Source organism: Podarcis pityusensis (assembly GCF_964106645.2).
Source record: "Podarcis pityusensis genome assembly, chromosome: 13".
Classification (NCBI taxonomy): Eukaryota; Metazoa; Chordata; class Lepidosauria; order Squamata; family Lacertidae; genus Podarcis; species Podarcis pityusensis.
In genome coordinates, this window is record NC_138038.1 from 21618712 (window position 1) to 21634126 (window position 15415).

General features: G+C 45.9%; 1 protein-coding gene across 4 annotated transcripts; it reads right to left on the reverse strand.

Moving 5' to 3' along the window:
• Positions 1 to 265: 265 nt before the first annotated feature.
• SNX11 (sorting nexin 11) lies at positions 266 to 15387 on the reverse strand. 4 transcript variants are annotated; one of them, XM_080979523.1, is made up of 8 exons: positions 15302 to 15387; positions 12084 to 12209; positions 10566 to 10617; positions 8817 to 8903; positions 7304 to 7404; positions 6299 to 6397; positions 3521 to 3733; positions 266 to 2227 (listed from the first exon to the last, which is right to left on the reverse strand). In XM_080979523.1, the coding sequence occupies exons 3-8, from the start codon at positions 10587 to 10589 to the stop codon at positions 2095 to 2097; spliced, it is 657 nt and encodes a 218-aa protein (XP_080835649.1). In that variant the 5' UTR covers positions 10590 to 10617; positions 12084 to 12209; positions 15302 to 15387; the 3' UTR covers positions 266 to 2094. The 4 variants fall into 4 exon arrangements, with proteins under 4 accessions (XP_080835649.1, XP_080835648.1, XP_080835651.1 ...); XM_080979522.1 differs by having other exon boundaries at positions 15269 to 15379; XM_080979525.1 differs by having other exon boundaries at positions 15333 to 15370.
• Between the last annotated feature and the right edge of the window lie 28 nt (positions 15388 to 15415).

The following is a 15415-nucleotide window of genomic DNA, read 5'->3' on the forward strand; positions in this document are numbered from 1 at the left end:
TAATAATAATATTTAACCTGGATTGGCTCTAACTCCTCCTATTATAACATGCCCCTAGCCAAGCACCTGAACTATCCACTGGCAATCCATGCATAATATGATAGGTGCTACGAGTGTGGGATGAGGTTGGCAGAGGTTATTCACAAGGGAACTGCATTTTGCACAATGTTTTACCTTTGCCTCAGATTAAAGCACTGCTTGTAAGAGAAAAGGTTAAATCAAACATTCTCAGGTTGGGTAAAAAGCAAAGCACTGTAAATGGACATCGCCTGGAAATGTTATCCTTTTTTATTTTTGCAAGTATACACATTTCTGAAAATTCACATATACAGTATCTTAGAGGATGTTCTCTCTGTGCACCTGTTGCAGCAAGGGATCTCCTTCTCTGTGCTGCAATCTGTGGCTGTTGGAGAGTGTGCATGAATGAAACAAAATCCCTTCCTGCTTCATCAGTACTCAAGGGGGCAGACTCTGATAAAATGGGACAGACAGATGCCACTGACCACCCTCACATGGATGCTCCCATGATCTCCGTGCTATAAGATCCTGCAAGAGGACGTGCCCTTCCACCACCACTTGTGAAGAGGGCCTTGCAGTTTACATCCTAAGGTCAAAATGACTGGAAAGTCAACAACTGGAGAGATGTATATCTGAACTTGGCCTGTCTGTTGATGGATGTAATCGGATATTCCATTATTACTTTCTATACACACCATTCTATATACACCACCAGAACTTGAAAGAGAGGACACTTGCTTCTTTTGCTCTTCTGCACCCTCCTCAGTTCCACATCTAAAAAGAAAATATGTCATAACTGGGTGGCAGACTGGGGAGTGGGAGAATGAACGATTAAAAGCAACGTATGACCAGAGCTTTTCAGGTGATAGCAGTTTTACTTGCATGTTTGTTTTACTGAGATATTTGAAGAGTGAAAGAGGTCTGAAAAACAGGTCAAAGCACTTTAATTGAGGAGTTTCTCTGCCATTTCAAAACTCGAAGCCCACAGACTGAATCTGCAAGTTACAGCAGAAAGCACCCAGACACCAGAGTTGATGTTGGAGGGCAAGAAACTTCCTAACTTTCATTAAAAAGGGTTTTCAGAGAAGTGTATGGGTATCACCAGAAGCCTAATTTCATAGTACACCAAACTTTGGGAGGCAATGGAGACAGAGGAGAAGAAACAGCAAAAAAGAGAAAGTAAGAAATGTTTCATGCAGGCCTCCCAGCCTATTTGAGCCCATTTCTTTTAGCTCTGCATTATCTTCTACCTAAAGGAGAATGGGCAAGTCAGAGGATATCTATAAGATCTCTGGTCTGCTGTCTGTGCAACGACAATTGGAAGGAAATTATCTAATACCCTCAGAAAGATACACAGTGGTGGAGGGGTCATCTTATTTCTAGAGCACATGATGGGTTGCATGCATCAAACACACAAGAGCATTACAGAATAACCTCCTCATTTCCCCCTCTATGTTCTTAATGCTCGCACCCTCTAACCAGAAGAATCAGCTCTGGTGCTAATGAGCTGGCGAGGGTGCCCAGCCACTCATCCCAGCTGCATGCCGCTCCGCCAGGGAAACCCAGATGTGGGCTTGGCATCCACAGCCAGCAGGTGGGCTCTCTGGCTCTCTGTAACAAAGGAAAGTCCAACCCCAGGCGAACTGTTTTTGACACGCCTACAGGGTAACCAAAGACAGCTGGGCCTCTGCGAGAAACACTATCAGCGATGGAGAGGAGGAGGGAGAGAAAGGGAACGCAGCCAAAACAAAACCGAGCAGCTTCCTGCGTAGGATTGTTTGCCAAAATCTACAGAAGGTGGGATAAGAAGTGATAGGCTGACATGCCCTTGCTGGAAGCAAGGCAGGATCAGGCTGCAAAAACAGGAGCTACATCATATAATTTACAGCTACTGCAGTATTCCTAGGCGTGAGCTTCAGCTTCTCGGGCGTTGGTCCAGGCTGGTCGCCCACTCAGGTCACCAGTTACAGCATAGGAGTTGGACCCTGGAGTTTTGACAGGCAATGCAATTTCCAGGAAAGGGCTAGAGACAGAGCTCCAAGCACATCCTGTACAGAGCCCTTTTCCTTCTTGCTCTCACTGTTCCTTGACAAGGTCAGCTGATGCTACGGAGTCAACGGGCAGTGGCTCCTCTTCCTCAGAATCCGGGCTCTCCAACTGGCTGTCTTCCATGCTGATGTCACTCCAATGAGGGTGAGATTCCACAGAGCTTTTGGAAAAGAGGGTTGGGTTTCAAAACAAGTAGGTAAGAGAAAAGGAGGGTTGGGTTTCAAGAAAAAGGGGAAGGAAGGGAAGAGAGAGAATACTTTGTTGAAAATCTTTGGTTCCTTCACAGAACTATACATCCCAGAGTTCCTTGGTTTGGAATCAGACCAAACATATTTACACCTACACTGCCAATGTATCGTTTAAGACAGAGGTGGGCAGATGGCACATCAGGATCTCCTGGGAGAGCTCTAGGTGATTTGAAGTAGGTCAGCAAGTGTTTTTGGCTTCCAATTGTTTAATAATGGCAACAACCAAATAACTCCCATCCACCACCCCAGTTATTAAGAAAACTGGAAAGAGGGCACAAGAAATTGTGTCTGTGTGTTCCCGTTCTGGTACTGAAAACAAATTTCTGACGACAGATTAATTTAATTCCAATGGAGGTTTTTTTGTATCTGACTCTGATTGGTAGATCTTGGGGTTCTAGTAAAAACCAAAACAGATCCTGCAAGCATGACCTCTGCCCACCCCTGCTCTGAGAAATATGGTTAGGATTGTCCCATTCCCCCTTCCCCCATGCACACAGTTGCTTAGAGAGACAAAGCACCACACTTTCAAATGGCACACCCAGGAATCCTGTGTGATATGGAAGAATGCTGCAGTTCATCTCTTGGGAAGTATGGTGTAGCTGTTTTCACTGGTCAAGAACCATAGCCAGTTTAAGACCAAAGCACCGCTGTGAATTCAGGAAGAGCAGGAGATGGAAGAACAGCACACAATTGTAGATGAGCAGGAAAATACTGTACTCAGTAACTTAAGCCTCACTAAACACACACACACACACACACACACACACACACACGTATTAATAACAAATTCAACAAAACTACATCTGAAAGGGGGGAAAAGTTTTCAAGACCAGAATTTAGTTCACCCCGTCCCCCTTTGTCTCAAAACTATAACTGTTTTTTAAGATTATGGGAAATGATGAAATCCAACTACTGAAAAAGCCTGTAGTGCGGTGGTTAATTGTTTGGTGATGTCCAAGCCTTGCTTACTTGATTAAAGAGGAGACTGATGGCACTTGATTGAGGAGGTGGAAAGCATGACGTTCCTGGAAACTCTGGCACTACTCTACTTTTTCTGCCCTGTCTCTGGTTTCCCATTCAAATACTGACCTTCCTCTTCCAATCCAGCTCTCTTTCCCCCAGATGGGAACTGTTTTCATTCTGGATTCGCTTCAGAGTTTTCAGCATCTAGTACAAACTGCACCAACACACCCAGTTCTGATTACCTGCTGCTGAAGTCCCCTTTGGCCAGCAGAGTGGAATGGCTGTCCTCCTCCTGCACCCAACCACAGTTCGACATGGCGTAATGGAGAATGGCATCTGTGACGCTCAGAGAGCCCCGACCCTGGACGCAAGCTTCAATCTCTGGTATAGAGAGCTGGCTCTGGAGGAAGAGGTGCAGCTGGCTATCCGAAAGGAGCACAACATTCTGTACCACCCTTGAAAGGAAAATGGAAGGTGGTAAGTACCAAACCAAAGGGACAGCAAACAGTGCCTGGTAAACCATGCTTTCTCTACAAGAGAGCCTTCCCTAGGATGCTTTCCAGATCAAGCAGCCCTTCCTGCCCTTCTCTTCCACAATAGCCAAGTCTTAGCTTTTGGCAGGCTAGCTAAGTGAGTGAGAGATAAGCCAAATGCACACAAACCTCTGCCCTACAAAAGAGAACAATCATAGGGTTCAGTGAAGGCTGTCTACCTCCAAGCATCTGCTGCTCAAAGTGACAACCTCTCAGCCTAATGGTCCTGTTCCGCCATCAAGTTAAGACTTCATGGGAGTTGTATTCCAGCAGCCTGGTCATGTTGTTCGGATGCCTGATTATCGTCTTCCAAAACAACTGCAGTGGTACCTCTAGATACGATCGGGATCTGTTCCGGAGCCCCGTTCGCATCTAGAGGTAAACGTATCTAGCAACGGCACGTCTGCGCATGCATGCATCGCTTTTCGTCGCTTCTGCGCATGCGTGTGACGTCATTTTGAGCGTCTGCGCATGCACAAGCGGCGAAACCTGGAAGTAACTCGCTCCATTACTTCCGGGTTGCCGCGGAGTGCAACTCGAATGCGCTCAACTCGAAGCGTATTTAACCCGAGGTATGACTGTACTCTATTCCCAACTTAAGAATGGAAAGCGTAATGCCGGTGGACAACAAAAGAGGTTTAAAGACTCTCTCAAGGCAAATCTCAAAAAATGCAGTATAAACACTGACAACTGGGAAACACTGACCTGTGAGTGTTCCAATTGGAAAATAGCCTCTACCCAAAGGCGTCATGGACTTTGAAGAGGCACAAACTCAGGATGAAAGGGAGAAATGAGCTAAGAGGAAGGCATATTTGGCAAATCCTCACCGTGATCTGCTCCCGCCCGGAAACCTATGTCCCTGCTGTGGAAGGATGTGCGGATCCAGAATTGGCCCCCACAGACACACTGTTAAGACCATATTCATGGAAGCAGTGGCAAAGCGTGTGCCCACGCTGCCCAGGGCAGGCGCGTGGGGTGTGGAGGGCACCCTCCCATGCAACACAGTTCAAGGTAGGAGAGGGGCAGGGAAGCTGCTACCCACTCTCTTTCTGCTCTTTGCTGCCGGGTCAGGCCTGGGTCAGATGTGACCCAGTGGGAGAACTGCTGCCGCTGGGCATGAGGTGTGCCGCAGCTGAGGAGGGTAGGTGACAGCACTGCCACCCACTTGCCTGCTCTCCTTCCCAGGTCAGGCCTGACTTGTGGGCGGAGCTGTGCCAGAGCGCAGCTCCTGGAGCAGAGCCAGGCTCCAATGAAGGAGCCTGCTGTGGGGGTGCCCGTTTGTGCCCCCTCTCAAAACTGCACCCAGGGCCACGGCACCCACAGCACTCTCCACGCTATGCCACTACATGGAAGACAATCTTACTTGGCTGTGAGTGATCCCACAGTACAGTACAGTACAGTACAGTACAGTACAGTAGGGCTATAGGTTCCCCAACCAGATTTAACCCACTACTACTTTAAAACATGTTGGAAGTCACTTTGGGTATTGTGTCAGGTGTTTTTTTAAGTGGAGGTATAGCGATTTAAGTAAGGTATAGCTATTTTAAAAAAATAAATAGTATAATGTTTCTCAAACTGTTATTTCCAACAAATTGCTTGAGACAGCTGGAGAATACTCAGGTTGAATGATTACATCTGCACACCATCTTTGTAGAGGCCAGGAGAAACACAACACATAACTGCTATGTTGTATTTTCCACATACTGAAAGACGGCACCACAGAGCTGGCATGTCTAACTCTCCAAGTTTTAAAGGGCCATGAGATATACAGGAAATTGCCTTATACTAAGTCCGACCAATGGTTCAGTACTGTCCACTGACAATGGCTCTCCTGCATTCAGGTAGGAGTCTTTCCCAGGCTGACCTGGAAATAACAGGATCTGAATCCAAGACCTGATGCGTGTGAAGCATGTACTCAACCACTGAGCTATTGCGCTTCCCCTAACAGCAAAATAGAGCACCTTCCTTGCAGTGGGATCAGCCAAGTGGAGGAAGGGAGGTGTTGCCCTCCCTCTGCTCACTCTGGGCTAACTGCTGCTCACTCCAACTACATTTCTAAGTCAGTCTCCACAAGTAAGAGCCGGGATAGCGAAATGAATGCATTGGACTAGGAGAAGACCTTCCACCATAAAGTCCTCTGGGTAACCCTAGGCCAAGGCACTCATCTTTCTCTGGCCTAGGCTACCTTACAGGAAACTTTCAAAGATAAAGCAGGGTGACCCCACCTTACACCCAAAGCTTCTTAACAGGAGGACAGCGTAAGAATTAAGAAAGAAGTGCAACTGAAGCTAAACGCACTTATCCCAGGCCAGAAGGGGAAAAGAAAGGGGCAGATTATGGGGAATGGAACACATTAATGTAACTGTTCATGGGAACGTTCTTTCTTATGGAGAAGCCCAACATATACCCACATTTCTGCCAAATGTATGACAGCATCCAAGCACATAACTCTGCCCTCCCCCACCTTCGTTCCTACTTTCTACTCACTTCTCCAGGAACTGCTGAAGCCCTTGCCTCCGCTTCTCAATGAATTCATCAGTGCTGCCTGCAAAGAAGGTGGACTTCCCTGGAAGTTCTGGGACAGGCCTGAAAGATTGGAGAGCGGGTGTAAGAATGAAGACACTCCTGTCAAGTTGCGTGCACATTAACAGGAAAAGAGATGCTTCCAGTCTCCAAGAGCTTGTTGTGCACTATTGAAAAGGGATCCCTCTGGAAACTACTAGTTCTATCAGCTACCTCCTGCATTTTGCTCTTGTCAGAAATGAAAATGACTTCCAGCAAACTCTCACATGACTCCTTTGATTTTGGCAATGAAACTGGCAAAAGCACAGAGTGAGATGCACATCTTCCACAAGCTTGACAGGAGCTGTTATCGCATGACGGGTCCCCTTACAAAAAACTCAGCATTTCTGCAAGGTGAAGCTGATGTCTTTGAATGGTCCTCAGCACTAAATTATCAGGCTGGATTTACAGAAAATTTATGTAGGATCCAGGATGCTAGATCAGTATCAGAGCTGGGCTAACTTGCAAGTTAATAGATGTAACATGAACTTTGCAAAAGGTAAATTGCAAGCCTCTTCTAAGTTCTAACAAAAGAAATCAACATATAAAGCACCCTTATTCAGAGGTTAGCTATTGCTCCTTCTTGCCAGTAACATCTCTGACTGGCAGCAGCTCTCCAAAGGTGTCAGGCAGGGGATCCTTTCCCCAGCACTGTTACTCCAGATCACTTTTAACATAAGACATCAGGGAATGAACATGGGATCCTCTGCATGCAAAGCACGTGCTCTCCCAATGAGCCGCTCTTCATTAGGCAAATTTTAAAGGCTTCCATTCAAACAAATGCATTTAGAAACCTCAACTAGTTTTATTTTCAACAGAGCTATATTGGGGCATAGGCCCTGCCTATCCTGGTGACGTTTCTCATAGGGTTAGCAGACAGGGCCTTTGTGGGTACAGCGGGCTCTGAAAAGATTGCCATTTCACACTTACACCAAGCCGGCATTTTTCTGCAGCCGTTTCCTCAGCCACACGAACTCACGGTACCGTCTGCGTACACAGGATGTCTTGGCTGTAAAGGCTTTGCTGTTGGTCTGCATAATGAGAAGAGAGAGTGTTGCTCTGAGATTTCCCCACCACCACACACACACACACACACTTTCATTTTCTTATCTCAGCCTCTTTTTCCAAGCTGTCTCCCTCTGCTGGCCATTTTGTTAAAGCAGCACTAGCATTATAGACACTTTGTGCCATGAGAACTGGAGATGCAAACTTGTAATCATTACGATGACTAAACTAAAGCTTTCATTGACCAACAGGTGAGGCTGTGTCAGCAAACAGCATGCTTGCCATTTGATTTTTTTGGTATTAAAAGAATGGCCCTTTTCTCTTTAGTGCCCTTTAACTATTAGCAACAGATTTGTTTGTCTTACATTTCCTTCTGCCTCTCAGAGAGGTATCTACAACTGAGGCCTCGGAAATGTGACTATTATTATTATTATTATCATTATTATTATTACTTGATCAACCAAGGCAGGCAGTGGGATGAGAGCCCAAAGAAAAATTGTCTTAGGGGAAATCAGACCAAAGATTCATCTAGCCTAGCAGTTGTCAGTCAGATGCTGCAGGAAAAGGTAACATGAAGGGTCTGTTGTGCTAGCCATCCCCTATTTATCTGCATGATCTGGTGGTCCAGCCTCTAAACCAGCAGGTAAGGTCCCCAAGATAGTCTGACTCCCAGCCATCCTCCACATAATCCTCTAATCCAGAGATGGCTAGCTTCTGTTTTCTCAGAGGTCACTCTGTTATAGCATAAGGACCAGCACAATCCCTGGATTAGGGTTGTAGCTTAGTGGCAGAACATCTGCTTTCTACATAGAAGGTTTGAGATTCAATCCAAGCAGAGGCAGGGAAAACCCTGTCTGAAACCTTGGAAGGCTGCTGCTGCATGCCAATGGAGACAATAGTGAGCTGTGTGGACCAATATAAGGTGCCAATGGAGAGTACCCATGACTCCTAGAAGTCTCTTTCAAACTTCTTTGCACTGCAGCCTGGAGAAGGGAAGAAGCAGCAAGATTTTCTCCTGCTGTTTCTTTCATTCTCTGAACTCCATCACAAGCAAGAGAAAATGCATCTTTCTTCCCTCTGTGCCTGCTAATGAGCTCTCTTGGAGTCTTGTCTCACTTGTGCAGAGCTTTGGAAAAGGTAAGAAACAAACAGCAGAATTCCTGGTATTTCTTGCCTTCTGCCTGCCCGCAATGCAAAGTTGACTTCTTTTCCAAATTCTGTGCAGTTGCCAGAGGGACTGGAATACAGGCAGTTTACTCTCACTTATGCAGCAGTTTGAAGAAGTAGCAGAGGTGGCCATTTCAGCACCAGGTGAAGATGGCTTTGTTAGAAGAATTTGTTCTACAAATGTTTTCTACATGAGATGACAAGCCATATTTCCAGTCACTTTAGCTGCTGCTCTTTGGACCCCTTCCAGCTCCAGCTTTGCCATACTTACATGGAGGAATATTTTGTAGTCCACATAAGAGTTCCAGGAGCCCTCGTTCTGGACACGAGGATCTTGGACACGCACAGTGGTCAGCTCCTGGGCACGAGGATAGGGGGGAGGCAAAACACAGTCAAAAGTCTCCAATCCCAATACTCCTCCCCACGGCCTCCCATCCCATACCTTAAGAGGAATAATGGCTCCTAGCCTGGAGAACATCATCCACAAACAGAAACTCTTTAAGCAGATAGAAAAAAAGCCTTGCTAGATCACACCAAAAGTACATCTACTTCAGCAGCTTTTTTCAGAGATGGCCAACCAGAGGCACCCAGGAAGTTGAAAAGCACAGGATGAAAGCAACCACATTCCTTTCTTTGTTGCCAGCAACTGGTATTGTCTTGGAAGATGGAGGTATGGATGCCTTCAAGTACCAGGTGCTGAGGATGAAGGCTAATAGCTGTTAAAAGACTAGTCCTCCCAACTCTGTCCAGCCCTCTTTTTAAGCCCTGTAAACGAGTATTCTTTATAGGAAGAGATTTCTTTGTATCCATTATTAAGCTGCCTGCTAACAACTGCCCCTCCAAACAACAATGGTTTTTGGATGTACAGAACTCTATTATGTTCTCCCTTCATTTTCCAGTAGGTAGATTCTATGGTATATACGCTTCTGTCCCACTTCTTCTGAAAGGAGTGGAGGGGCTGGTTGAATTTGAATCCACAACCTTACTGAGAAAGAAAGAAAGATGAAGAAGAAGAGTTTGGACTTGATATCCTGCCTTTCACTCCCCTTAAGGAGTCTCAAAGCGGCTAACAATCTCCTTTCCCTTCCTCTCCCACGGCAAACACTCTGTGAGGTAAGTGAGGCTGAGAGACTTCAGGGAAGTATGACTAGCTCAAGGTCACCCAGCAGCTGCATGTGGAGGAGTGGGGAAGTGAACCCAATTCACCAGATTACAAGTCCACTGCTCTTAACCACTACACCATGCTGGCTCTCGGAAAGAAATAAAGAAAGGTCCTCTAGCTCACCAAACCACACAGCCTGAGCAAATAATGAAAGGCACAGTCCCCTCCATTGCTGGCATATGGGGGCATGAGTTGAATCCTTGGGGTAATCAGAGGGAAATCACAGTGACTAAGCAACTGTGTACCATACTAGCAGATTTTTGTGCTTGAGCCTGTTGAACCTGATTCACACAAGCAAGCTGAGTAAGTGGGAGGTGGGATGGAACACAGACTGAATGGCATGCCTGACTCTACAGGGATCCGGGATCCGCGTACAGTCCTGTGTACCAAAGCAGTTGCGCACTGAGCCTTCCACGCCGCCCCCCCCCCCAGTGATTCTTTAGATTAGAGCATGTGGGAGTTGGGGGGGATGACGACACAGCAAACAGAGGGGCGTGAATCTTTTGTGGTTCTGAACCAAACAAGCTTTTGGTTATGAGACGGTTCTTCCATTCCCAAGTCTGTTGCATTTAACATGTAACCAGGAAATTATGGTGTCCAAAAATGTAACATTGGGAACAAAACCACCTATACCAATGCTGCTTTGGTCTCTATCTTCCAGGAAGGTGGCAAAAGGACTGGCATAGACATTGGTAAGTGTGTATCTTTCTCCCTCATTTAGGACATGGCCAGGTCAAACTCAAGACTTCCCAGAATTTCTCCTTCCTGGATAATGACAAGTTTTTGTTTTTTGTTTTGTTTAACATGCATACAGGAGATGTGTCACGTAATCACATGTGTTAATGACCAAAGTCTTACCTCTTCTACTTGATGTTCTAACATCCTACATCCACATCCCAGAGGGACGCATCTGTGCAGGGAGAGAAAAGGATATCCAATCAACACTGAGTGCAAGTCAGCACTTTAAACCTCACCCCAGGTTGTTCCTTAACTGCTATAGTATTTGCACTCCATTAACCAAATTATTAAATAAATATCAGAGCCTGCTGTAACACTCACTAGGAAGGAAATGGAGTATTTCCAGAAGTCAGCTTCCTGGACATTTCATATTTTTTAAAAAATAGAATAATGCTTCTGGTCCTTTTTGCTATACTCCAGAAATACAGAAGAGGAAATACATTCTGACCTCTGCCACAAGCCAGAGAACTAAGAGCCAGCAGATATTATCCAAGTGCAATGGGAAGGTTGTCCTGGGATTCTGAGGATCAAGTCCCACTTGAATCACTGACTCACTGGGTGCCCTTAAATAAGTCACTATCTCAGTGTTGTCCCCTAGCCAGGTTATTGTATGTCAAAATACTGTTTTTAAGTACCTCATTCCTAAATCCATTAAGCACACACAGGAGGTTACCCCTGCCCTCAGTTCTGCCCAGTGATGTATTTTACAGGGTTTTTGAGAGAGTAACAATCAAAGTATTGGAAACACTTTACTACTCCAAAGCACAACCGTATTCAGCATTCCATTGCTGGTAAAACCATGGCTAGTTTTTCACACAGCAGTGGCATCACCTGGAATCACCTTCCTTGTGGGAAGATAACATGATAAATGCCAACTCTATTAGACTTTGTGGAGGTACTGTCTTGGGAAACGGTGGGTAAGATGCCCTTAGCAAACCCCCTTCCTCCTCATTGCTGTGACCACTGCCCATTTGCTAGCTCTCTCCCTCTGGACCCAATCCATACAGCTTCCCAGAAGGAGATGGCAAGAGGAGCAGAGGAGGCTAGTGCTACTACTCCTTTTGCAGCTCAGTTGCTTACAGTGAAAAGGCCAAGATAGCAAAGGGGTTGGTAGTGACCCTTGGTTGAGGCATGGATCTCAGCACATGCCTGAAATTATCAACCTTAAATACTGGCCCTACACAGACACAATTTTCAATAACCAAAGTAATGCAGGACTTTGGCAAAGGAGAGGGGGAATACTGCATTATATTTACATATAGGATGGGGAGCTGGAAAGACTTGCTAAAAGGGAATCATTATTCTCCCTTTCTATTGGGCAAGAGTGGGTAATTTAAGCAAACCACCAGTATCAGTTAGGCTAATCTGGCTTGCTGTGGTTTCTGTAGCACTTTCATTGACTTGCAAAACACTCTACAACCCTTATCTGATTCTCACAACAGCCTTGTCAAGTTGGACAGGACTGATTCCATTTCCATCTCCAAAGATTCCCCAATCTGCTCTTAAAAATGCCATTAGGAGGGATATTGTGATGGACATGAATGTCAAGTATACTGAATGTTTGAAGTCTTTAAAGTACATACTAGGAAACTCATTTGTATTTTTTTGCTGCAAGAGGCTATTTGGAAGTTGTTTTACCTCAGGGTGGCAAACACATTCACCCCCTTTCCATTGGAACAGGTTCCAAGTCCTCCAGAATTTAGGAAAGGATCTGCAACCAAAGTTGAGGAACTAGAAGTATTCACTGGGCTGGATTTGAAAAACCTACAAAATCGAAACAAAAGGAGCTCTGAGGATCACAGGAAAAATAAGTATGATTTAGGTCTCAATTTAGCTATGACTCAAAAATATTCAATCCTGGAACCTGGGGAATGCTGTGTCTGGGCACATGCAGAATGTTTCCCCCCACCTCTGACTCGCCACTGTCACTGCCATGCCTAGGGCTCAAAATGACAGACACCTTCCCTACCTTTAAATAAACAAAGCTTCCTCTGTCTGTAAGGAAAATGTCATTAAAGAAGGATATTATCAGCAGGAGGCTGATGTGGTGCTGCACAGATGATTAACTAGTTGTTGGTTCCTTATTTGCTAGGAAGTTCAAAACACCCAGCTCAATCAGAAAACTTGTAACAACACCACCTAAGGTTTTTATGTCCTTAAACCCCACAAATAAGCTCTCGTCTGTCCTGTATCAAATATATCCTTGCTCAGGAGACTCTGCCTTTTGAGATCCACAGTTATTATTCCCTGCCCTCCTGCGGTGCAGTAGGTCAGTGTGTCTGGCTGTCGGTGGTTTGGGCCTACTACCCAGTGAAGTGCCAACTTGTATGGAAGTGAAAGCAGGGCCACATAGAGGGAAGAACAGAGTAGGGACACGGCAAGTATGCAGAAAATAGGGAGAGAGAGAAAGTCCAAAAATGGAAAGACCAAGGGAAGGGAAGAACAAGTCCTCAAGTGTCAATGTCACCTATGAATATCATCCGCAGGAAAGGGTAAACAATTGAGAAAACACACACACACACACACACACACACACACACAGCAGTGTTTGGGGCTATGGCAGCCACCCCTGAACCTTCTGATAACACTATCCCAGCACTGTATGGGACAGTCTGGGATGGGAACCGAACTTAGGCACTGCAGTTCTGTTTTACTGCTCAAAAAAACTGCATACACATGCATATACTTCTTCCTCTTTTTGAACAGTAAGCCCAGGGTGTCTAAGTGCCAATACAAGTCCTCAAATCTGTTTGTGTTTTTGCTCACTCCAGTATCTTGGAAACAAAAGTTCAGTATGTAAATAACCTTTTAAAATTATTATTCAGGACCTGCCTCAGCAGCCCTTCCCTTTACCAGGGCTTAGCCTCAGATTCCATTCCCAGTCTTGCGGAAACATGCAAGAATTCTAGCATGTGCATGATTCCAGGTCAGGGATCATGGCTTTCAAATAGGCTACAGTCCAAACACTCCCCTCTGTTCCTGGCCCACACATATTTGACCTTTAACATCATACATAATCCCAATTTATTCCTATCAGGAATGTCTGGTAGTGGGTTTTCTGCATCGGGGGTGGGGGGTTGGACTAGATGACCTTTGAGGTGCCTTTCCAACTTTGTGATTTGGTTACCACTAGAGAAAGCAGGTGCCATCAAGGCAATACCAGACCTCCCACAGGCAGTCAATAACATGGGGATTAACAGCACTGACTCAGCTTCTTCACTAACCCTTATAACAACCCCTTAATGCTGCAGGTGCTCTGCATCCTGGATGCACTACATAAGTACCAAGCATTAGTGTTATCCCATGCTGCAATCCTCAGCTACTAGAAGATAAAAGAAGAGCCTAATTGAGCCTGGTGCCTGCCGACTAGTCCACGTAGAGATATAAACCCTGCCTGCTTTTCTGCTGGGTGTCAAAATCCTCACTTCAGTTGTCTCAAGTTAGTAGCTACTCAGAATCTCTTACCATTAGTAGTGTCAGCTTTAAAAATAAATGAGAAGGATCAATATTTTCTGGGGAGAAAATGTTGCATCCCCATGCCACTTCTCCCACAGACTTGACCCAAGAAGCACTTTCCTCCTGCTTCCTCCAATAATAGGTCTTCTCAGACCCTACACCACAAGCAGGCAGGAGGAGGAAGGGCACAGGGGAAGTGGTGAGGGGGCAGGTCTAGTATGTTCCAGTGTGTTTCAATGCTTCTGGTTTGCACACCGTGCTTAGGAGAAGGGTGTGTGTGTTTGTGTGTAAGTAACACAAGCACTTTGCTAGTTTACAGACAGGCAAGGGGAAACTATGCAGAAGTTATGAAATGCCAACAGACCTATAACAGTAACAGGGGAGGGACGGGTGTCTCAGGAAATAACTCGAGGGGGTGGTGTCCAATGCTAACCTTACTCAAGGCCCATGGAAACCAATGCTACATTTTTGAACTCTCTACCTAGTGGCATCAGGCAGGCTCTTGTGTTCCACTATGTTTGTGAGTGCTTTGAGTGGTATTTAGTTTATTACTGTTTCTATTTTTATATTAGTTGTTTCTCCCCTCTTTGTAAGCCACTTCGAGGCTAGTGGGGGTATGAAAAATTATTTCATAAATTTTATGAAATAAGTAATAGACATAACTAACTTAAGTTTCAACGGGTAGCCGCTGAGCACGGCCCAAGATCTCCAGCCCTCTTAAGGTTACATCGGAAATTTACCAGGTGCTTAATTCAAGCATTCAAGTATCCCGACTGGCGGCAATCGTCCATGATCTAAAACAGATACGTTTCCTAGCCCCGCTACTCTCAAGATCCTTACAGCTTGATATGCCTATTTCTTTCTGTCCGCTTATACCACCTTCCTCCCATAATGGAGCTGCAGGCAGTAGACACGGGATTCCGCCTGACCAGCCCCGACCTGCCTAGATGCATCGCGCGCCTTCGGGGGAGCAACAGGATCGTCTGCCAGCAAAGCGTCCTGCCTGGCCGAGGTATGCTTGTCCTCCCGACTCTTCGCTGCTGCTTTACGCCACAGTCCTCCTCCCGACACCCCTGTCCACGCCAACATGCAGTCCTGTTTCTGTGCTTAACAGGCACCCCCGTTTCCACGCCCAGCCCATGCACACAATCACAGCACCAGCCTAGGCGACCTACGATCGCCACCCGCGCCCCTCCTTTCTGCAATCGTTGCTCTGTACTTCCTTCATCATGCCGAAGTCCTCTCCGTTAATTCCTCCCCATGTCTCACTTCCCACCCTCCCTCCTCGCTTATTGAACACTGCACGCTCTTTTTAAAATAAAATGTTTTAAAAGGGCGCAGCTCTGGTGCCTCCTCGTCTTTCACACCTTCTATCCAGCTGCACCCCGCTTTCCGCTTACTGACTTGTTTTGTTTTCTTGCAACGACCCGCCTAAGCTGCTGTTGTTGCCGCGGCCCCTTTAAAAATGTCCGAGCCCGATCGCTTCAGCTTTAAAAGCGGGGTGGGATTTTCTT

Bases quoted from the DNA above. Each gene is read 5' to 3' on its own strand.
- SNX11 (XM_080979523.1), bottom strand. From the start codon at position 10,589: ATGTTAGAACATCAAGTAGAAGAG. The intron at 7,405-8,816 runs GTAAGTATGGCA...CTCATTATGCAG, and splicing joins ACTACAAAATATTCCTCCAT to ACCAACAGCAAAGCCTTTAC. The intron at 2,228-3,520 runs GTAATCAGAACT...CTTTTCCAAAAG, and splicing joins AAAGGGGACTTCAGCAGCAG to CTCTGTGGAATCTCACCCTC.